At 40.2% G+C, this 24,295-nt stretch overlaps 1 protein-coding gene across 1 annotated transcript in view; it reads left to right on the top strand.

The window, feature by feature from the left end:
• Positions 1 to 24,295, top strand: part of LOC110300151 (phosphatidylinositol 3,4,5-trisphosphate 3-phosphatase TPTE2-like) — an 82,683-nt gene that overhangs the window by 35,615 nt on the left and 22,773 nt on the right. Inside the window, exons 12-20 of the mRNA XM_085843492.1 lie at positions 99 to 149; positions 3,410 to 3,571; positions 9,353 to 9,472; positions 11,560 to 11,659; positions 11,785 to 11,848; positions 12,638 to 12,702; positions 20,757 to 20,817; positions 21,587 to 21,668; positions 21,788 to 21,876. Of these exons, the coding sequence (XP_085699618.1) occupies positions 99 to 149; positions 3,410 to 3,571; positions 9,353 to 9,472; positions 11,560 to 11,659; positions 11,785 to 11,848; positions 12,638 to 12,702; positions 20,757 to 20,817; positions 21,587 to 21,668; positions 21,788 to 21,876 (794 nt within the window). The remainder of the gene's footprint in view (positions 1 to 98; positions 150 to 3,409; positions 3,572 to 9,352; positions 9,473 to 11,559; positions 11,660 to 11,784; positions 11,849 to 12,637; positions 12,703 to 20,756; positions 20,818 to 21,586; positions 21,669 to 21,787; positions 21,877 to 24,295) is intronic.

The following is a 24,295-nucleotide window of genomic DNA, read 5'->3' as shown; positions in this document are numbered from 1 at the left end:
TTTAAAATTTATACTTATAAAGAGCTTTCTTTCGTTTCGCTAAGTTTATAGCATGTTGGGGGAATGTGTGATTGATTTAGTTTTACTAACTTTTTTAGGAATGTGGTTAAGAAATTTGTGCGCATCCTTGTGTCCTCGGTTGCCTTCAGGTATGTGAATGAACAGAAATGGAAGTAATTAAATATCTATGATATTTAATTATAAAAGTTTAATGAGAAAGGACCTCCAATAACCAAGACAGAACAAAGTAAAAGAATGTCCATTGTCAGTATGTTGCTAATTAGCTCACGAATCCATATTTAATGCAGTCTAACCTATCTTAGAGGTTAGGTTAAAACTGGACATTTAAGATGTACAAAGAAATAACCTTTGCTCAAAACTAAATCGCAGCATATTAATATTTTCTAACTCAAAAATGTAAAAATAATGAATCATATATTCTATAAATATAAATTCTATAAGTATAAGCTAAATCTCCTATACACTCAAAATTACTCAATTCCTGAACTATATTTTTTTAGATTTCTTTTCTACCTGATGACTCAGATTTATATAACATAATTGCTTCCTTTAAAATTAATATTATATGTGTGTATAATGTTTTACCTATTTGTGTAGGTATATGTACAAGTATTTGCAGGTATGTGTATCTGTGTGTGTATGTAACTATGTGTGTGTTTCTGTGTGTGTGTGTGTGTGCTTATATGTGTTTGTCTATGTGTGTATGTTTGTATGTGTGGTCTGTGTATGTCTCTGTGTGTAGCTGTATGTTTGTGTGGATGTGTGTTTGTGTATGTATGTTTGTATGTGTTTGTGTGTGTATGTTTGTATGTGTGTGTTTGTGTGTGTTTATGTCTGTGTGTATGTGTGTGTATGTCTCTGTGTGTGTGTCTGTATGTTTGTCTGTGTTTATGTCTGTGAGTATGTGTGTATGTTTGTGTGTGTGTCTGTATGTGTTTGTGTGTGTTTATGTCTGTGTGTATGTGTGTGTATGTCTCTGTGTGTATGTCTGTATGTTTATCTGTGTTTGTTTATGTCTGTGAGTATGTGTGTATGTATGTGTGTGTGTTTATATGTGTTTGTTTCTGTGTGTATGTGTGTTTGTCTGTGTGTGTTTGCGTCTGTGTGTGTATGTTCCTCTGTGTGTTTGTCTGTGTCTGTGTATGTTCCTCTGTGTGTGTGTGTGTGTGTGTGTTCCTGTGTCTGTGATACAAGACCACAGATCTACTATTGGGTATCTCTTGTCATCTTACTCTTTTTAAATAGGGCCTCTCATTGTACCAGTGCTCACTGACTAAGCTAGGTTGACTGGCCAACGAGCTCCATGGATCCTCCTGCTTCTGCCTCCCTAGGACTGGGGTTACAGGTGCTGTACTGCTCCTAACTTTGCATAGGTGCTGAGGATGGACCTCAGGTCTTCAAACTTTAATGGCAGGTGTTTTACTACTGAGTTATCTTGATAATTCCAAAATTAATAATATTTCAACAGACTCTTTGGTTATTAAAGAAAAACACTTTAAAGTTGAATTAATTCATCTTTGTAGTTTAGGAAAATAATTCATGTATAAGGAGTTTTTAAAAAAATATGCAAGAAAAGGCTTAAAAATACTTAAGAATTTAATTAACCATGCAACTGTTTATGGAATTGAATTCTTTTTCATGTTTCCACCCTGTGTGCAGGATCCATGTGTGCACCCATGAATATAATCAGGCAGTTTTTGAAAATTTCACTGAGAAAAACTTCTTACTGGTTACAGCATTTTTTAAAAAAAAATTTATTTATTTATTTATTTATTTATTTATTTATTTTATTATATGTAGTACACTGTAGCTGTCTTCAGACACTCCAGAAGAGGGCATCAGATTTTGTTATGGATGGTTGTGAGCCACCACGTGGTTGCTGGGATTTGAACTCAGGACCTTTGGAAGAGCAGTCAACACTCTTAACCGCTGAGCCATCTCACCAGCCCCATGTTTACAGCATTTTTTTTTTATTTTTAATATTTTTATTACATATTTTCCTCAATTACATTTCCAATGCTATCCCAAAAGTCCCCCATAGCGCCCCCCACTTCCCTACCCACCCATTCCCATTCTTTTGGCCCTGGCATTCCCCTATATTGGGGCATATAAAGTTTGCAAGTCCAATGGGCCTCTCTTTCCAGTGATGGCCGACTAGGCCATCTTTCGATACATATGCAGCTAGAGACAAGAGCTCCGGGGTTCTGCTTAGTACATCATGTTGTTCCGACAATAGGGTTGCAGATCCCTTTAGCTCCTTGGGTACTTTCTCTAGCTTCTCCATTGGGAGCCCTGTGATACATCCAATAGCTGACTGTGAACATCCACTCCTGTGTTTGCTAGGCCCCGGCATCGTCTCACAAGAGACAGCTATATTTGGGTCCTTTCAGCAAAATCTTGCTAGTGTATGCAATGGTGTCAGCGTTTAGAAGCTGATTATGGGATGGATCCCTGGATACGGCAGTCTCTAAATGGTCCATCCTTTCATCACAGCTACAAACTTTGTCTCTGTAACTCCTTCCCTGGGTGTTTTGTTCCCAATTCTAAGAAGGTGCACAGTGTCCACACTTTGGTCTTCATTCTTCTTGAGTTTCATGCGTTTAGCAAATTGTATCTTATATCTTGGGTATCCTAAGTTTTGGGCTAATATCCACTTATCAGTGAATACATATTGTGTGAGTTCTTTTGTGATTGTGTTACTTCACAATCCATTCTTTTGTGATTGTGTTACTTCACAAGCCATCTCACCAGCCCCATGTTTACAGCATTTTTAAATGGACTATATGACTCATCTCTTCGCTCCTTTTTGTTGCTAAAGTCTTAAATATATTTGGTTAAATGTGATTTAATTCATTGTGAAAAAATTTGTAAAAAAACTCCTCATGAATTCTGAGCATTTAAAGAGTTTATACTGAGAAACTTGTGACTTCAGATTTATTGTTCTAGCTTGGAGTTCTAAATCACACCCCTGCCAGGGGAAGTGGAGGGGAAGGGGCTTGGGGCATACTTTATCTACTAACTGCTACTTTTATTGGGTGAAAGCTGAACTTTAAAAAAAAAAAAGTAGAGGGGCTGGTGAGATGGCTCAGTGGGTAAGAGCACCCGACTGCTTTTCCAAAGGTCCGAAGTTCAAATCCCAGCAACCACATGGTGGCTCACAACCATCCATAACAAAATCTGATGCCCTCTTCTGGTGCGTCTGAAGACAGCTACAGTGTACTTACATTAAATAAATAAATATATATTTAAAAAAAAAAGATTCTAAAGCACCATTGTTCTTTCTCCCATAGGACAGTTTAGGTCTAAATAAGGACCTGGGAACATCTAACCATTGGCTTTAATATTGTGTAACTGTATGGAAGTAATACCTCCACTCTATTTCTTTTAGAATATTTGGAATTTTCCTGGTCATTCTGGATGTATTTCTTGTGGTTGTCGATCTAAATGTCTCTGAAAACAAAATTTATATTCCTTTGGACTATCGTTCCATTTCTTTAGCGATTGCTTTATTTTTCTTCGTGGATGTTCTTCTTCGAGTGTCTGTAGAAGGGTAAGTGTGATTCTGTTTTGTTTAAGAATAAGGCCATTTCTTTAGCGATATAAGAAGTATTCTATAAGAAATGTCAGATCAGCTCAAACAGTGGGTCCTTCTTCATCAAAATGATTCTCCTTGTAGATATGTGTTGTGTCCGGCCAGCAGATCACAGCCTGGGTTCTAGCCTGGAAAGGCATTTTGGAAACCTGGAAGAGAAGAGGGGCTAGGCGGCGAGAGAAAGGAATGTAGCTAAGACAACATTCTGATCAAAGCTCAATTTTACTATTTCCAGACACTCAGTTATAAAGGAAGGGGGAGGGAACCCGATTTCCCGCCAAACAATCTGGGGGTCCAGTAGCAGGACGAACACGTGTGTGCCTCCAAGCAACAAAGCGGCAGGGTCCAGCAGTAGGCGTGGCAGGACGAATGAGCAGGTAGCTCCACCCTTGAGCAAGCAGGTTCAAGCAGGTGGGGGAAGGGAGACCACAGATATGTCCCATAGAGAAAGCAATAATCCAAAACCAGTTTTATGTAGAGTGGCTTTATCACAGCTATCATTGTGCCTATATTTATAATTTATTGTAGATGGTTCTACAGTTGCTAAAACTTAAACGGGCTTCAAGGATGGGGCAGGCAACCACTGTGTGTATGTGTACATGACTAAAAGAAGTGTGTATGTGATGCAAAAATTCTATTGACTTGTCTTGAATCCAAACAAGATTTGATGACACATGAAAGAATATATCATAAATAATTCATAGTTCAATGAAAATAAAAGCTTTAATTATAGTGCAGAAGGCACTATAGAGGCATGTCCTTCCCATAAAACAGACACTGACCTCTGCTTACTGGTTTTCCAAGCAGATGAGTGGGCAGGTCATGCCTTGAAGTTGGATTGCTTTGGGAGTCAGGGATAACTTCTCTAGCTTCATTTTATTCTCAGAGCATCCCAGAATGTAGTTTTTCTACTTTTCTAAGATATCTTTTTATCTTCATGCACCTTTTTGAGCTAAGGGCATTTGTCTACTGCCCAGTTTCTTGTTGCCTAAAGAAGGCTTTCTCAACATTTTCTTCAGTGATTTAGCCATTGGTAAGGTGCCAGTGCTTCTATGAATCATCCCTCAGCCATACTCCTCTTAGGAGCCTTCATGAAACTCAGACCACAAAACAGACTCAAAAGTAGAAGGGAGCCAGGTAAGAGGAGGAAGTCATTAGCAAGAGGTGGAAATGAGAAGGTAATGGAGGTGAATATGGTCAATATATTTTATTCACATGTTATAGAAGTCAAAGTGAAGCCTATTATTTGTATAATTTACATGCACTAATAAAAGCATTAAGAAATCCCTAACATCTTGAAAAACATCCATATAAAAGAAGACGCTATCCCAGAATCAGAAGAAACTTTCTCTAGGAGACCAATGCACATTTCTGAAGAAAGAAAGTCTGTGTCTGCACTCGGTAGACCATATCAGTTCATCAAAACCCCAGTATGCATCAACAAAACAGACCCTAAGTCTAAATGAAGTTGTGCCCTCTCCATTTGTGGGTTCCTTTTGTTTACTCTCCCAACTACAATTTCTCTAAGCCCCATATTCAGCTTTTTTGCTCACCAGCAATGCACAACATCTCACTTCCCTACCTACATAGAAGAAGGCAGTGATTGCTTCTTGATAGTTTAATCCTACTTCTTACTTATCAAGTATGAATTGCTATCTTGACACTTTTAGAGAGATGAGAGATGAGAGAGAGAGAGAGAGAGAGAGAGAGAGAGAGAGAGAGAGAGAGAGAGAGAGAGGAAAGAGAAGGTTTTGCCCCAGTAGACTTGTGTTTAAATGCTTGGCCTACAGGGAGTGGCACTACTAGGAGGTGTGTGTAGCCTTGTTGGAATAGGTATGTCATGATGGAAGTGAGCTTTGAAGTCTCATATATGAGCTCAAGCTACAACCAGTGCAGAAAATACTCTCTTCCCAGCTGCCTGCAGCAGACAGTCTCCTTCTGGCTACCTTCAGATTAAGATGTAGAACTCTGCCCCACCTAAGGATCCATCCTATATACGGTTACCAAACTCAGATACTATTGTGGATGACAACAAGTGCTTGCTGACAGGAGCCTGATATAGCTCTCTCCTGAGAGGCTTTGCTAGTGCCTGGCAATAATACAGAGGCAGATGCTTCCAGGCAACCATTGAACTGAGCACAGGGTCTCCAATGGAGGAGCTAGAAAAAGGACTGAAGGAGCTGAAGGGGTTTGCAGCCCCATAGGAGGTACAACAATATGAACCAATCAGAACCCCCAGAGCTCCCAGGGACTAAACCACCAACCAAAGAGTACAAATGGGGGGGCCCATGGCTCTAGCTGCATATGTAGCAGAGGATGGCCTTGTCGAACATCAATGGGAGGAGAGGCGGTTGATCCTATGAAGGCTTGATGCCCCAATGTAGGGGAATGCCAGGACAGGGAAGCGGGAGTGGGTGGGTTGGTGAGCAGGAGGAGGTGGGGATAGGATAGGGGCTTTTCAAAGGGGAAACCAGAAAAGGGGATAACATTTGAAATGTAAATAAAGAAAATATCTAATAATAGTAAAAACATTTTTTTTTAAAAAAGATGTAGAACTCTCAACCCCTCCTGCCCAACATCTACTTCCACATTGCCATACTTCCTGCCATGATGATAATAGGCTAAACCTCTGAAACCATAGAGTTGCCTTGGTCATGTTGGCCCTCACAGCAATGAAACCATAACTAAGACAGAAGTTGGTCCAGAAGTGGATGTTACTGTGACAGACCTGATCATGTTGGGTGGTGGTGATGGTTGTTGTTGTTGTTGTTAGGTTTTTGGGGGGCAGAGGCGAGTTGGTTGGTTGGTTTTGGTTTTTGGAGGAATGTGTATTTGGGAAGTTTGGATCTGGAAAGCAGTGGAATGCTTTAAGTGGGTCTTGATGGGCCATCCTAGTAGGAATATGGAAAACATTGGTGCTGAGGGTGATTTGAACTCTGGGACCCTGGATCAGGGGTTTCAGAGGAAAAGAATTTTAGAATATTGCATAGAAATCATTTTGATGATATTTTGGTAAAGAATGTGACTGTTCTTTGCCCTTATCTGAAAAGTTTGCCTGAGGCTAAATTGAAGAGATTCAGATTAATTGTATTTAGGAAGGAAATCTCAAAGCAGCCTAGCACAGACTCTGCCCTGTGGTTTATTCATGTTTTGATCAAGCATAGCAAGCTTAGAAAGGAAATATACAAAAATGTATGGTTCAAGTATTAAAGGAACATCAAGAACCAGTATGGAACTGAGTCCTGTATCGAACAAGATGAACAGAGTGGTGACCGCAGGACAAAGTCCCAGCTAAGCTTCCATCTTGTGAAAAGGATGTTGAAATGGGGACAGTGCCAACTATTCTAATTTTACTATGTGTTTGTGGTTGTATGAGGGAGAGACCTATCATGTTAGGCGTTATTATGACCTGGTCATAGTTTTCATTTGGACATATGGAGATATGATTTTGTGTCAAGTTGACATAGAATGGATTGTGATGGCTATTCTCAGTTGTCCACTTGGCTATATTTGAAATGAACTACAGTCTAGAAATGGAGGGCACACTGTGCTCCAGATCTTGAAGCAGGAAGACAACACACCTTTAATCAAGATCTTAATGAATAGTGGCCATGTATATAATGGGAAGGAATTAAAGAAAAGCTTAGGCCAAGGTATGGTTGTACATGCCTTTCATCCCAGCACTCAGGAGACAGATCTCTGAGTTCAAAGTCCATCCACAGAGAATGTTCCAAGACATCCAAGCTTAGGCAGTTAAGGAAACTATGAAAAGCAGAAAGCTGGTGCAAATATAATGGAATGAAAGGGTCATGTTTCAGTCTCAGCAAGCAGCAGAACTTGGCAGAGAATAGAATAGAAGTGGTTACTTGGACAATTAATGTTGGTTAACTGGAGCTAAGAAATGAGCAGTGATTAAGAAGAAACCAGCATCACTGAGGTAAAATATTCTGAGAAGTGTTTCCTGAGAGCACAAAAAAGCTGTGATCCTGAGATACCCAAGGTTGTAGCTCATCTTGGCAGCCAAATTTGGTAATAGGTAAGAATCACCAAGTTGGTACTGGTTTTGAAGGCATCATGGACAGCTGAGGGTGGCACTGTGAAAGGCCAGGAAGGCCATTGGTGAAAGTGCAGCCTCAGTGGCAGTTGAAGTTGAGGCTTGACACCATTAAGAGAGCCTATGAGAGGCTCCTGGTGAAAGTGTAGCCTAGTTGCAGTGGAAGACTCCAGCGTATCGGAGATGTCAGTATTATGGGATCATCAAGAACAGCAGCAGTGGAGTAGAGTCATCCAGAACCAAGGTTAATTGTGTGTGCCACAGCTGTGTGTGCTGTAGAGGGCAGAGCTGGAAAAATTACCCAAGCCCTTTGGAGGATCCCAGATCATGTGTATACCTCAGACTTTGAAAAACAAAGCTGTGAAGTTCCAGTAGCCTTGAAGACCCCAAGATGTTAGAGATACCAGAGCCATGGCATACCTGCCAAGGAAAGCTGCTAGCATGGAGTGGAGCCAGCCCAAGAGAAAGAATTGTGTTACAGTCAACAAAGCTGAAAGGAGTTGGGCATTAGACATGGAGATATAGAGTTTGGAGTTTGCCCAGCTGGTTTCTGGTCTTGCTTCTGGTCCAGTAGTTCCTCAGTATGACTTTTTGGAATAGCGATGTATACTCTGTGGTGATGGAAGTATGTGATCTGCTTTTTTTTTTTTTTTTTTTTTTTTGATTTTTTATAGGGCTTGCAGTTAAAATAGTGCATGAATCTCAGAAGAGACTTTGAACTTTGGACCTTTAAACATTGTTGAGACTGTGATAGACTATGGGGACTTTTGAAGTAGAATTAAATGCATTTTACATTATGTTGTGGCTAAAAGCCTATAGAGGCCAGAGAGTGGAATATGCTAGATTGAATAGGTTTGGCTGCCATAGACTCATGTGTTTGAATGCTTGGCCCACAGGAAATGGCACTATTAGGAGGTGTGGCCTTGTTAAAGTAGGTGTGGTCTAGTTGAAGAGAGTGTGGCATTGTAGGGGTGAGCTCTGAGGTCTCATATGTAAAACTCAATGTACACCCATGTAGCTCCCCCTGGGTACCTTCAGATCAAAATGTAGAACTCTCAGCTCCTCCAGTCCCACATCTTCCTGGAGGCTGCCATGCTTCCCGTAGTGATGATAATGAACTAAATCTTCTGAAACTGTACACCAGCCCCAGTTGAATGTTTGTCTTTCTTTATAAGAGTTACCTTGGTCACATTGCCCCTTCACAGCCATGAAACCCAAAGAAAACTAAGAAAGATGGATGACAGCAATAGATACATAAATAGAAAATGTACTAACTCAAGAATTTAAAATTGATATTCTAATTTCCCCTTAGTCCAGTAGTCTTGATGGTGGGTTTTAATCATTAAGATGGAATTCTCTCTTTACTTTGGTGAACTACAGAAGCATGGTCAGCTTGAACAGCTGCTATGTTACTAAACAACTCTACCCCAGCACGGGTGATAACCCTCAAAGTCTGCAAGCTAAGCCTAAACCCCAGCCAACCTTCATATCCCATGAAACATAATGTGTTTGGGACAGAATTACATGCAGCTGACAGGGTGGGGACCATGGACCTGTAAGTGGGTTAGAATCTCAGGAGAATATAGAATAACACACACAATTCTCCCTGGGACTGCCAATAGGGCTGAAGATAGAGTCTGTCATGAATAACTTGTGCGTTGAAACCTTACCATCTCCCGCTCCAGGAGACGGCGTTATTTTTCCGACGTACTGAACACCCTAGATGCTGTGGTCATCGGTGTGACTGTGGTTGTGGCTGTCATTTATGCACTTTATGACAAACACTTTCTCAGAGCTATCCCAAGGTATGAAACATTTGGCTTACCTCTCAAAACTCCCCCTTCATTCTTCTGGGTTGTTTGTTTCTGTGTTGTTGTTGTTGTTGTTGTTGAATTTCCCTGGTTTTATTTAATATTTTAACTTTGAACTCTCTGGTTATATACCTGGTAAGTGGTTTAAAAGTGCAATACTTATAAAAAAAACTTCCATTTACTTTGAAATTAAAAGATGCTGGCATTTAGGGTTCATTTAAGGGTATACCGCTAAGAATCTTTAGATGAATAAAAGAGAATATGCAAAGGAAAAAAAAACTAGATTCACCTCCTCTTACATCAATTTTAATTTTACAATATGAAATGATCTATAAATTCCCATTTGTGCTTCAACCACAAATGCCTTATATGTAAAGTTCTATAGTCCTGGGCTCTCCCTATAACCAAGAGAGTATGAAGCATGTATATAATTTGAATGACTCCAATTAAGATGTCTAAAGAGCAGAAAACACAGCAAGAAGCCGGGACGTCACACAGACAGGCAGCAGTGAGGAAGGGTTTGCAGTATAGTTGTAGTAGAAATGAGAAAACCCTGGTAAAGCCCGAACCTTTAGGATCTATTAGGAGAGTTCCCTCTTCGTTACCCTTATCTTTCTCCCTCACTCTCACCCTCCTATTGACTGTGGCAATCTAAAAGGAAGAACATGTGTGTGTTGGGATGAAGATGGGGAGGCAGGTTTATCAAATGTCAAATAATTGGTTTCTCTTGATACCCTAGCTTCCCAGGACTTCAATCCAGTATTCAACTAAATATGCTGTGTGGTAGAACTTAAGCAGTCACACGCGAGCCACCTGAGAGGCACTGAATTACTGGCTCTGGGGCCTATTGCCCCATGCCTTATTTTTATTATTTATTTTTATTTTTTATGTATGGGTGTTTTGCCTTTGTATGTGTGTGTGTGTGTGTGTGTGTGTGTGTGTGTGTGTGTGTGTGTGCCACAAGGGAGTGGTGCCTGCAGAGACTACAGCAGGGCATTGGGTCCCTTAGAACTAGAACTGCAGATGGTTCTCAGTTGCCATGTCCCCGGCCTCCTGCAAGAGCAACAGTGCTCTTCCCTACTGAGCCATCCCTTCAGTCCACACCCCATGCTTTAAAGAACTTTAAAGAGCTTTTCCAGGTGGCTTGTTCATGTGGCCTCAAATTAAGAACCCAGTGTTTCAGAACAGTAGTTCTCACCGTTGGTGTTTTTGATGGCAGGAGAAACAGCAGCCAGCTTCCTTGGTCAGTATTTCAGTCTGTTTTCAGATGTGTCTTCACCAAGAGTAGCACTGTCCTGCTTACTGATAGAAACTACACAGGCGATTAGTGATGAACATGCATACACGCTCATGCATACACACACGAGGAAGGAAGAGGAAAAGAGGAAGCCACTCATGTTAGAGGACAAATTCTGAACCCGTCCTTCACAAACTTAGCATTACTGACCTTTTAGGTCACAAAAGTCTGGAAGAGGACGCCATTCTTTTATATATTTTGGGGGTTTCTCCGTATAATGTTGGGTGTCCTAAAACTCACTCTGTAGACCTCGAACTTAGAAATCCACCTGTCCCTGCTTCCCAAGTGCTGGGATTAAAGACGTGGGCCATCATTGCCTGGCTAGGGCTCCATTCATGATGAGGTGTTTATCAACATTCCCTGCCTTTACACACCTGCTATGGTAGCAACACACCAAAATAACAGTCTAGCAATTGGAAACATCTCTAGACATTGCCCTTTGTCTTCTACCTGGGGGTAAAACAGCATTGTTCTGGCCAAGAAACACACCATTCCCACTGAATACAGAACAAGAGGAACAGGTCAATGTAGAGGAACCTGCCAGTCATGCACAGGGCCTTGGCCTTGGTCCACAGCACCACCAAAAGCAAATAAATCACTAGTTATAAAAGTGTTAAACCTAATCCATAGTAACCAAGCATTCTGTTTTTAATAAGTAATTAATTTTAAAAGTGTAAACTTTAACCTATATTAACCAAAAATCCTGTAGCAAAAAAAAACAAAAAAAACAAAACAAAAAAAAAAACAACCAGATATTTACGTTTTTACCTATACGCTGATTTAGACTGGCAGTTTTACTGCGGCCTCTACGACTGCTCATTCTGATAAGGATTCTGCAACTGGCTCATCAAAAGAGACAACTCGAAAGGCTGACCAGGAAGCTGGTGAGTGTCCGCACACTTCTGCCTGGTGTCTCGGGGAAATACGTGTGAGGTTTGTAGTTACATACACATGTGTGTTGTTCTTCCTATTGATCTGTGGGTGACAGCTTTATGATTTCCCAATTCAGGTCTCGGGTAACAAGCGACGCTACAGGAAGGATGGCTTCGACCTAGACCTCACCTACGTCACTGGTTGGTGAAACTTGCCCGTCAGTGTTGTTTATAAAAGTGTTGAATTTTGTTCTCGAGCGATAGGTACCACATTCTCTTCTTCCTCTGCCATGTTATTCCAAAGCATTCTTTACCTACGAGCACGTATGTCACCGTGGCAGTATGACCTGGACAATGGAAGTATCTGTTCATGTCATTTCCAACCAGAGCCACTTGATTCTGTTACAGGAGGTGGGATGGATATATCGCTTGAAATATTTTTCGTTGAGTTTTCAGTTATTCAGTTCTGGTATTTAATCTTGGTTCTGGGGATCCCAAGACTCTGCATAATCTTCTTACAACTCCAGAAATGGAGGTTTCTACCCTCTTGATTTCAAATTCATGTGAGCTCCAAACATTAAGGGACTTGCCGCCTTTACTGGAGTCTAGGCTGGTTAGTTGGTTGGTTTGATTGGTTGGTTGGTTTGGTTTGGTTTGGTTTGATTTGGTTTGGTTTGGTTTGGTTGTTGGTTTGCTAAAGAAAAGAAAGTATAGTCCCACTAATAAAATGAGAGACTTAGGCTAACGAAAGTCTATGGCCCAGGGATGAACCAACTGAGTCTTAAGATAACTGTGTCAGTTTAATAATTATTATTATTATATTGGATAATTTAATGTTTTATGTTGTATTGATTATTATTATGTTGGTTCTTCTTTTCTGAATGTTATTTTTTATTTTAAAAAAGGAGTTTCATTATATGTACGTGAATTTTTTGTCTGCTGCGTCGTCTCTATCACGATGCTCATTACAGCAATTACTTTGACTTCCAGAGCGTATTATTGCCATGTCATTTCCATCGTCTGGAAGGGAGTCCTTCTACAGAAATCCAATCAAGGTAAGGCTATCCCCACAGCTGGTGCTCACTGCTCAGTGAGTGTATGCTGGAGTCAGAGGCTTGACTCGAACAACCTCAAGACCCCTGCAAAGGCTACTCTTCCAGCCAGAGCTCACAAGTGGTGGGCTTCAGTCTGCCTTGGCTGTTTATAAACTAGTCACAAATTTTACTGGCTTATAGCCACTACTTTTAAAATTCATCATACAGTGTCTTATCTTATCGGTTTGTATTGGGCTTTCACTTTGTCGTTCTCGTGAACCAAGACAGGACTGGCTGTCTTAGCTAGTCGTTCGTGCATCTGTGGGCAACTATGGAGTCATCTGAGGAGCTACCAGTGGATGGTAGCTGGGCTAGGTGGCTCTATATATCTGTTCTTCAAACCAGATTTCTCTGTTCAGCCCAATCAGGCCAAAGCTTGGTTTCCATCTTGTTGAGAGGGTCTTAAGTCTAGTCAGAGAGCTGTTGGTTATCATCAAGGTGTGGGTGCTGCTACTGCACTGTTAAGGTTGCCATGTTGGTCACAGTTATGGCTGATATGTGTCATAACTGGGTAGAACTTTTTGGTTGATTTTTCTCCTTTGAAAGCATGTGTGGCTTCCAAAGGTACCAGACTATAGCATGCAAGTTGTCACAGAGGGGACTTTCATGTTACTGTATCATATGTAAATATTTAAATATGTAAATTTGGAAATTTAGACTTGTCAATATGCTTTGTGTCCTTTTAAGTGCCACAAATAGGAAAATGTCAATACAGCATGTTCATTCATATTTAATCCACTTCCCAAAATTACCACTCCTAATCTTTATGAATAGCTCATCCTTTGATAGATAATAGTGTTTTATAGAAGACTGAACTGGGAACTCTGAGTTAGTTATAGTTTACTTAAATCAAGTCACTTTTCTTTTTATAAAGCTGGTCTCAATTTAGTCATATTTAATACTAGCTTGATTGTCACCAAAACCCCTCCATTTAGCTGAAAATCAAAACCAAAGCATTTCTTAAATGACTCTAAACTACAGGTTTCTATCAGTTATTAAACTATTATCTCCTTGGATATTGAGTGACAGTTATGGATTCCTTTACTTTTTTAATCAAAGTATCCAAAGACAACAAATTTTCATGAATATGTATTCTTTTATTCAGAATGCAAGCTCAAATATAAGCTATTAGTTCTGCTATAGAGAGCTTCAGGTTAAGTCAGAGAGAGCTTGAGCGGACACATTCTCAGTAATAACAGGCTGCTCATCTTGGACAGGATGTCATTTTAAGTCGAGGTTGACAAGTGAATGAAAGATTGACATCTGGGGACACTTAGCCCCTCATAGGATACTAAAGCATCCCATGATTTCCTTAATCTTTAAAAAATAAAAATGATGTTAAGGATATGGTGGTGCTTTGAAGGGGGTTCCTGCAGGTATCCAGGCAGGAAGCCAACCTCGAAAAGAGATAAGAATAAAAATTCGGTGCAGGTTGACTTTGACAACTTGGATCGAGTCTGATGCCAGGCAGTTCATAGTTAGATATGGAAAACACAGGACAATTTGGGAAAAGGTTTCCAGGCAACAATCAGTCTAATTCCAGGTGCACAATAAAGCTTAAAGTGTGACTACATAGAAACTCGGTTACAAAGTACATGTGACCACCAGGGTGTGTTCTATAGCTACAAGTCCTAGAATCTAAAGCAGTCTCTGACCAATAGCAGAGATTAGCCCCCCATGAAGTACATGTGACACTGGCTTAAGGATGGGTAATGGTCTGGGGAGGACAGAGTCTGGGATAAGCATTCTGGGGAATTTAGATGAGGTCTGCCTCCATAGCAACAGGTGCTGGTATGTACCTCCACAGATAGCAAAAGGGCACCAGGTTGTTAACAAAATCCACTCGCAGCTTTCTGGGTAGAATGCAGGTATTTGATTTTTATTTCCTCCACTGAGAAGACACACTTGTGTGGATAACATTCCTGGGACTCTTAGTGCTTCTCTGTGAGTGTAACGACTTCTGTGCCCACAACGGTGCATACCCTTAGTCCCGGAAGCAGACAAGCAAGATACCTGAGTTTGAGGCTAGCCTGGTCTACAAAGCAAGTTCAGAACAGCCAGGGCTACACAAAAGAAAGAAGAAAGGAAGGGAGGAAGGAAGGGAAAGAAAGGAAGGGAAAGAGGGAGGAGAGAAAGGAAGGAGGGAAGCAGGGAGGGAGGGAGGGAGGGAGGGAGGGAGGGAGGGAGGTTATGTGTACAGGGTTATATTTTGACTGACACTAAGGATGCAAAGCATAGGATAAATTTCTTCTTTAAAATCTTTATTGTGTTTTTTTGTTGTGTGCATGTGTGTGGGCATGTGTGCATATGTGTGTGTGGAGGCCAGAGGACAACTGTGAGTTTTGGTCATCAGAGACCATTCACTTTGATCCACTTTGGTCTTGAGACAATCTGTCTGACTCTACTCTGGAGCTCAGCAAGGAGGCTAGGCTGGCCAGCCAGTGAGCCTCAGAGATGTATGTACCTGTGTCCATTTTCCAGGGCTGGGGGGCGGGAGAGAAGCATTTAACCACAACCAGCCTTTGAATGTGGATTCGGGGGGGGGGGGGTCACCTTAGGTTCTCATGCTTCAAAAGCAAGCATTTTACAGACAGAACTATCGTCCCAACCTGAGGGTAAATTTTCATAACCCTGAAGTTTACTCAGAAAGAAATGGTCAGTGTTGCCTTTAAGTAGCTAAAATGTTCCAGATGTGGGATCCAGAGGTCAGCAAACAAACAGATGCTACAGTGAAAGCACCCGCAGTTTCAGTCACTGCTGCTACCTCAATAAGAGAGACTTGTAGCACTTGTTGCTCCTACAGCAAGGGATGTGCCCCGTAGCAGGAGGGAAGGGTTTGGCCTAGGTGTGGATGGAGTTGTTGCAATAAGAATTTCAAAGAGACCTCCATGGGTACAGAGGACTCATATGGTATACATACATCCATGCATGCAAAACAACCATACACATAAAGTAATAAAGTATGCAAATCTAAAGAAAAACTATTTTCAAAGAAAGGAATTCTAAGGTTTAAAAGTTACAAGTCCCGCTGGGCGTGGTGGCACACACCCTTAATCCCAACACTCGGGAGGCAGAGGCAGGCAGATTTCTGAGTTCAAGGCCAGCCTGGTTTACAAAGTGAGTTCCAGGACAGCCAGGGCTACACAGAGAAACCCTGTCTCGAAAAAACCAAAAAAAAAGTTACAAGTCCCATTCTTAGGCTTCAGATCTCAGTCTGTAGTTACTGAAGACTGTCAACTGCCATGTGGATTGTGGGAATTGAACCCAGGTCCTCTGCAAAAGCAACAGCCTCTCTTAACTACTGACTCATCTCTTCAGCTCCCTCTGCCCAAAGGACTTTTCAAATACTTTATTTGCATTTTCTTCACGTGTGCATATATGTGTATATATGTGTATGTGCGCATGCACACAGGTACCTGAAGATTGCATCAGAAACCCTGGAGCTGGAATTACTGAGTGTTATAGGCTGCCTAATGTGGGTGCTGGAAAGCAGACCCCAGCCTTTCACTAGAGCAGCATGTACATTTTACAGCTGAGCCATCTCTATAGCCCCAAGATCTCTCATTTTTGAGAAAGTTGAAAACATGGAGGAAGAATGTATGAAATTCTGTTGAACTCAACAGCTTTATCAATTGCATTTACTTGTCTTGCTACTACGTAGCCCCGGCTAGTGTGGTTATAGCAGAGGGTAGCCTTGAACTCATGATAACCCGCCTGCTTATCTGCTTATCCCAAGTGTTGGATTTACAAGCATGACTCATGCTCTGGCTTCATTCTCATCTATTTTGACACAGTACTTACTCATTTTCACCTGGATGTAAGCTTCCATACCCCATCCTTCAAGCATTGTATTAAACACTATTCTGTAACTGTAACCACATCTAAGCAAAACACAGTGCCAGGGGAAGGGGGGACAACAAAAACAAGAATTTCAAAGTGGGTTGTGATACCTCCTACTTTCCCTTTTGAAGGGAAACTTTCAAAGGCTGTAGGGAGCCACACAAAGGCTCAGCCTCTGTTCCCATCTACATGCACTTTGCCTATGGTCCCTAATACCTTCTGAGCTACCTTGTAATGTTTGGCCTTGGTGTGGCTGGTCACACTTTAGTGTGGATGGGACAGAAACTGCATTAGATTGTGTAGCGGAACAGTGACTCTCAACTTTATTTTTTTATATTTTTCATTTTATATCTTACATTTTTTAAATTATTATTTTATTTACAATCCAGCCATTGCCCCCATCCCCATACCCCCTCCCACAGTTCCTCATCTCATTCCCCCTCTAAGAAGATGCTCCCCCCTACCCTGAGGCCTCAAGTCTTTCAAGGATTAGGAGAATCTCTCACTGAGACCAGACCAGGTACCTCTGCTATACATGTGCTGGGGACCTAGGACCAGTGGTAATCCTGGATCTTCAGGTAGATCTACTTCCAATTTTCTGAGAAACGGCCAGGTTGATTTTCTGAGTGGTTGTTCCAGTTTGCAATCCCTCCAGCAGTAGAAGAGTGTTCCTCCTCCTCCACATCCTCACCAGTATGAGCTGTCCCATGAGTTTTGGATCTTAGCCATTCTGATTGGTGTAAGGTGGAATCTCAGGGTCGTTTTGATTTGCATTGCCCTGATGATTAAGGACTTTGAACATTTCGGTAAGTGCTTCTCGGCCATTCAAGATTCCTCTGTTGTGAATTCTCTGTTTAGCTCTGTGCCCCATTTTAATTGGGTTATTTGGTTTTTTTGGAGGGTTAACTTCTTGAGTTCTTTATATATTTTAGATATTAGCCCTCTATCGGATGTAGGGTTGGCAAAGATTTTTTTCCCAATCTTTAGGTTGCCAATTTGCCCTATTAACTATGTCTTTGGCTCTCAACTTTCCTAATCCTGTTGTGGTGACCCCCCCCCCAAATGTAAAGTTATTTTCATTGCTTTTTCATAACTGTAATTTTGCTGTTGTTATGAATAATAATGTAAGTATCTGTTATCTTATGGTCTTAAACAACCCCTCTAAAAAGGCCATTTGATCCCCAAAGGAATCATAAGCCACAGATTGAAAACTGCTACTCTAAATACTTTATGTCCATTTGATTGGAGGGTATGTGGAGTCTTCGGGCCATCTAACTAGTTAGATCAGAGAACAGAGGTAAAACAGGTTAAATCAAAGATAAACTTATACCAAAACATTGAGTAAAATATAAAGAGATTTAGAATATATCTGGAACGCAAGCATATATGTATAGCATTTTTTTCACTTAAACTAACTATTGACTCTTATTGTGTAAATTTATACATTGTGAATTTACTAGGACAGATCCTGCAAAGGATCACATATTTGCAGATTTGGTCTCTAGCTGGCAGTGGTGTTACGGAAGACAATGGAGTTTTTATTACTTGGTGCCTCACTGAAGGAAGGGGACCTCTGCAGAAGGATCTGGGGACTTGATAACCTACCTACCCACTCCCTGCCCAATCTCTTCTTCTAGGCTGTGGATGAATCACTGTGCGGCCATGCTTCCATGCAAACCATCAACCACAACAACAACAACAACAAACCAACAACGATAAAAACAAGCAAACAAACCCCTTTCTTCCTAAAGTTGCTCCCTGTCAGGTGTTTCATCACGAATAATGGGGAAAGAAACTAATACAGAAAACTGGTGCCAAGAAGTAGGGCCACATCACTGTGACCATCATGAAAGAAGTAAACAACTTTAACTGTTTTTTTTTTTTGCTATGTAACGATATCCAAAGCTTTACGTATTATTGTTTATAATTATACAATAATTATAAATATTTAGTTGCAAGCTGATGACAAACACTATTTTGTTAAAAGGGTCTTGCATTTACAAAGAAAAATCTGTAAAGCCCAAAACATTAGGGCCACAATGATTACTACGATTTTTTTTTTTTGATGGAAAGAAACTAATGAGCTCTCATTTGAATACAACATACTTGAATCAACCAATTTTGAAAACAATACCAGAAATCAAAGTATCCCACATAAGGAATAAACAATATAACAATTTAAATACATATTTAATTTTTCATAATTCAAGTTCTTTATATTTAGAAAGATGAAATAAATACCCAAACAGCAACATTCTTTTTTCTTTTAATAAACAATTCCTGTAACCTATTTCCAAATTGTATGGCTGAAAGCCAATTTTAATTATTTCCATGTCTGCACAAAATATTCTGCTATCCTGAAGTACATTCCTTTATACCCTGGAGAGGACCTGGATACATGGAACAAAATCTGTTCCTATTGAATATCAGTCATCAACCATTTAAGTTCATCATTTTTAACTTATCTCAGGAATATTTTTTGAGTAATGCATCCCTTTTCACAATCAATATATTAACAGAAAGGCAAACCTTTTCAGCAGGAAAGAAATTCATGGATCCAGTAATTGAAAAAAAAAAAAAAAGTCAGGACAGCAATTTGCTTTAATGTAGAAATGGCAAATACAAAAGAGTGGAAAAATAGTCAAAATCCCAAATTACATAAGAGCAGAAGACAGATTTGTATTCAACACCAGTTCTTCCTTGTTTGAAAATCACTGCAACACAGTGATTTAGCAATAAACATTTGGACACAAGTAAGAAGTTATGGAGGCTGCACTAATGCCTGTAAGAGCAGTGCCTGCATGGGAAAGGTAGAACTTCATGGCCCTTCATCACCACCCCTAACATTTAAATCCTACTATCTTCTTGTAAAGTAGGAGAATTTCATTTGTGTCCTATAATATATATCCAGTATAATGACCAACAAAACAATAGCAAAACCTCCAAGTTTAGAATATTGTATGGTATTATAACCTAAAACACTCAAAACAATGAAATAGTTTAACTCATTTGAAAGGCATAAGAGTGTTTAATCAGCATCATGAAATCCAACCATGTGGTGTGTGGTGCAGATGAGAGCAGAATCTTGCCTTATTCCTCGTTACAATTTTTTTTTTAAAATAAAAGTTCCTGAATGACCATTGTGTATAAACACAGGCAAGATAATCCCAGACTTCTTTTTGTGGAAGCTTGTGAAAGAATTAGCCTCTTCAAGTTGAAGTTTTCCTTTTATCATCTTCTGTAGAGCTGAATTTGTAGATAGATACTACTTAAATTTGGCTTCACCATGGAATATCTTTCTTTCTCCATCTATTGTGATTGAAAGTTTTGCTGGGTATAATAGTCTGAGGTGACATCAATGGTCTCTCAAAGTTTGTAGAACATCCAACCAGTTCCTTCTGGCTTTTCAAGTGTTCATTAAAAAGTCAGATGTTGTTCTAATAGGACTTTCTTTATATGTTCATTTATTTTTTTCCCCCTTGCAGCTTTTAATATTCTTTTCTGGTTCTGTACATTTAATGGTTTTTGTTTGTTTGTTTGGTTGGTTGGTTGGTTGGTTGGTTGATTAGTTGCCTGGTTTTTCAAGACAGAAATTCTCTGTGTGGCCTTATCCATCCTGGAACTCTCACTGTGTAGACCAGGCTAGCTTCAAACTCAGAGATCTACCTACCTGTCTCTGCATTCTGAGTGCTGGGATTAAAGGAGTGCATCAGCACTGCCAAGCTAGTGTTTTGATAATTACATCTCATGGGGAATTTCTTTTCTGGTCGCATTGTATCCACTCTTCGGAAACAGAGAGTAAACAAGAAGTAGCAACAGGCTATAAAGCCTCCTTACAGTCTCCCACTTCTACCTACAAGACTCAACCTCCTAAACGGTCCACAACTTTCCCAACAGCACCACCAGCTCGGGAAACAAGTGTTTAATCCTGAGCTTATAGGGGGCATTCAATTCGAGCTGCAGCAGAGGCTGATAAGAGTATCTCTCTCAGCCTTCTTCCTTAGCAAGATACATATGATGTAAAATCTACATAGCCTCACATTGGGGGAATTTCCCCTAGAAAAATGCCAATGAGAGGCAGGTGAAACAATAGTAACCATTTGTAGTTACTTCTCTCTCCAAGCTTCACTCTGGATGACACTGGAGATGTAACATTTGTGTCTATCTTTCTTTAGGAGGTTGTGCGGTTCCTGGATACCAAGCACCCAAACCACTACCAAGTCTACAATCTATGCAGTATGTACATGACTCACTACTGGGGTACTATAGATAGAGAACAGATTGTACGAAGACTCCTCTATGAGATTTCATTTTTTCATACGTATTTAGTAGTGGGAAGTCAGAGTAAAACTCCCCATCTTGTGTTGGCCTTATGTGATAGGGAAGATAGCTGGTTGGCACAAAGTACTTTAGAAGAGAGGCTGAGGTGGGCCTGGAAGAACCAAATGGGCAGAGCAGAGGTCAGCTGTGTCAGAGAATGCCTGTTCTTGTGGTTCTAGAATAACACATTTATTCTTTATTTCCTTCTATATTACACTGAAGGTGTAAAAATTAGCAACTCCATCTTCTAACCTACCTAAGTAGGTATGATGGGGGGAGGGTGCTGGATTAAAACAAAAGCTCAACCCTGTAGTTTGTTCCTCAGGTTACCACCCCGTCTCTGGTGTCCTGTTCAATGCCTGTATATTCAATGAGCGTTCTTAGGAGCTAGCAGCTCTATCAGCTATATTTGTCTCTGTTCTGGGATTTCTAATACCCATGGTGATGTACTGAGAAGATACTAGAAATCTAAAGGTGAAATCTCTTTAAAAATGAGTTTAGTTTTCTCAAGGTGGATAATCACCAACCTTTTTCTTTTTCAGCTTTAAATTTTTATTTTTAGAGCAAACTGAAAGCTACTCTAGAAGATAAAGAATTTCTAATTGAAATTTTAAATCTATTTATAACTTTAACATTTGCTATGTCACTAGGCATAGATAAATGACCTACGTATTATTTCTCTTAGGTGAGAGAGCTTATGACCCTAAGCACTTCCACTACAGGGTCCGCAGAATCATGATTGATGATCATAATGTCCCCACTCTTGAGTGAGTCTTATGCCACATTGACTGTCAGGAAAGGGCTAATTACCTTGGGCTGGGTGTTTTAGAGAAGTATTGTTTTGGAAATAATTTCATTGAATGAAAAATCTTATATTTGAAATCAGGGAAATGTTGTTGTTCTCCAAGGAAGTAAATAATTGGATGGCTAAAGATCCTGAAAATGTTGTCGCAATTCACTGTAAGGGAGGAAAAGGTAACACTACTTTTTTTCTTTTATTTTCCACTTTGTTAAGAAATTGAAAAGAAATATTGATGTGTATTAATATTAATGTGTAATTAATATTAATCATTAACACTTTAAAATACTAGTTTCTTTTTTTATATATTTTTTATTTACATTTCAAATGTTACCCCTTTCCTAATTTCGCCTCCAAAAACCCCCTTCCCCCTCTCCCCTCCCCTTGCTCTCCAACACACCCACTCCCATTCCTGGTCCTGGCATTCCCCTATACTGGGGCATAGAGCCTTCACAGGACCAAGGGCCTCTCCTCCCATTGATTGCTGACTAGGCCATCCTCTACTACATATATAGCTAGAGACACAAGTTCCACGATGTGTTTTCTTTGATTGATGGTATAGTTCCAAGGAGCTGAGGGTACTGGTTAGTTCATATTGATGTTCCTACTATGAGGCTTTAGTCTCCTTCAGCTCCTTCAGTATTTCTCTGGCTCCTTCATTGGGGACCTTGTGCTCCATCCAATGGATGACTGTGAGCATCCACTTCTGTATTTTCCAGGCACTGGCAGAGCCTCACTGGAGACAGCTATATCAGGCTTCTGTCAGAAGGTTCTTGTTGGCATCTGCCTAGTGTCTGTGGTTGTTTATGGGATGGATCCCCAAGTGGGGCAGTCTCTGGATGGTCGTTCCTTCAGGCTCTGCTCTGAACTTTGTCTCTGTAACTCCTTCCATGGGTATTTTGTTCCCCTTTCTAAGAAGGAATGACGTATCCACACTTTGGTCTTCCTTCTTCTTTACTTTCATGTGTTTTGCAAATTGTATCTTGGGTGTTCTAAGTTACTGGGCTAATATCCACTCATCAGTGAGTGCATATCATGTGTGTTCTTTTGTGATTGGGTTACCTCACTCAGGATACATCCTCCAGATACATCCATTTGCCTAAGAATTTCATAAATTCATTGTTTTTAATAGATGAATAGTACTCCATTGTGTAAATGCATCACATTTTCTGTATCCATTCCTCTGTTGAGGGACATCTGGGTTCTTTCCAGCTTCTGGCTATTATAAATAAGGCTGCTATGAACATAGTGGAGCATGTGTCCTTTTTACCAGTTGGAACATCTTCTGGGTATATGCCCAGAAGAGATATTGCTGGATCTTCTGACTAATTGGAATGTAAATAAAGAAAATATCTTTAAAAAAAATAGTACTATGTCCAATTTTCTGAGGAACTGCCAGACTGATTTCCAGAGTGGTTGTACAAGCTTGCAATCCCACCAACAATGGAGGAGTGTTCCTCTTTCTCCACATCCTCGCCAGCATCTGCTGTCACCTGAATTTTTTATCGTAGCCATTCTGACAGGTGTGAGATGGAATCTCAGGGTTGTTTTGATTTGCATTTCCCTGATGATTAAGGATGCTGAACATTTTTTCAAGTGCTTCTCAGCCATTAGGTATTCCTCAGTTGAGAATTCTTTGTTTAGCGCTGTATCCCATTTTTAATAGGGTTATTTGATTTTCTGGAGTCCAACTTCTTGAGTTCTTTATATATATTGGATATTAGTCCCCTAGTGGATTTAGGATTTGTAAAGATCCTTTCCCAGTCTGTTGGTGGTGTTTTTGTCTTATTGACAGTGTCTTTTGCCTTAAAATACTAGTTTCAACACCAAAGGAATGTAAGGAGGAAGAAACAGGGGACAGCAGAGGGGAGGGAAGAACAGGAGAGTGAGGAAGGCAAGAAGGGAAAGGAGTTAAGGAACATTGGGAGTATTTTCCCCTCCCTACTAAATTGGATTATTTTGATTTTGAGTTGCTAATATAAATCTGTTAAAATACCAATGGCATTTATCTTTGAATTTGAATAATGCTTTTTATTTCAAGGCTATTGTTAATTGGCAGAGATTGTATATATTTATGATATGAATTATATTTTGTAGCAATATTGTGGAATAGCTGGATCCAGCTAATTTACATATGTATCACCTTATCATACTTCTTGTGGTTAATATGCCTGTCCTAGATGACTGGTGACCTTGAGCATATTTACATATCTGTTGGCCTTGTGTGTGTTTTCTTCTGGAAATACCTTTTAAGGCCACTTTTTCTGCTGTTTCTATTGTTATTGCTGTTTGTTTGGAGAGAAGTTTCTTGTTTGTTTGTTTTTTCTTTTCCTTGAAACAAAGCTTCAATAAGAAGCACAGCTGGTCCTAAAACTAGCCCAGTATCCCAGGCAAGCCTCCGACTGATGGTCCTCTTGTTTCCTTCCAAGTACTGGGACTGCAGGTGTGACTATCTGGCACTAGGTTCTTTTTACAAAAGAGCTACTTTTCTCATTGAAGTTTTAGATAACATAGTCAAATACTGGTTCTCATCCTGCATCTCCCCAGATCCTCCCATCCCACTGTATGCCTTCTTTCTCTCTCTCTTTAAAAAAC

Source organism: Mus caroli, unplaced genomic scaffold, assembly GCF_978045245.1.
Source record: "Mus caroli unplaced genomic scaffold, Mus_caroli_1 scaffold_10, whole genome shotgun sequence".
In the NCBI taxonomy this organism is placed as follows: Eukaryota; Metazoa; Chordata; class Mammalia; order Rodentia; family Muridae; genus Mus; species Mus caroli.
Note: the sequence above shows the minus strand (reverse complement) of the source record. Positions and strands in the feature narration are given on the sequence as shown.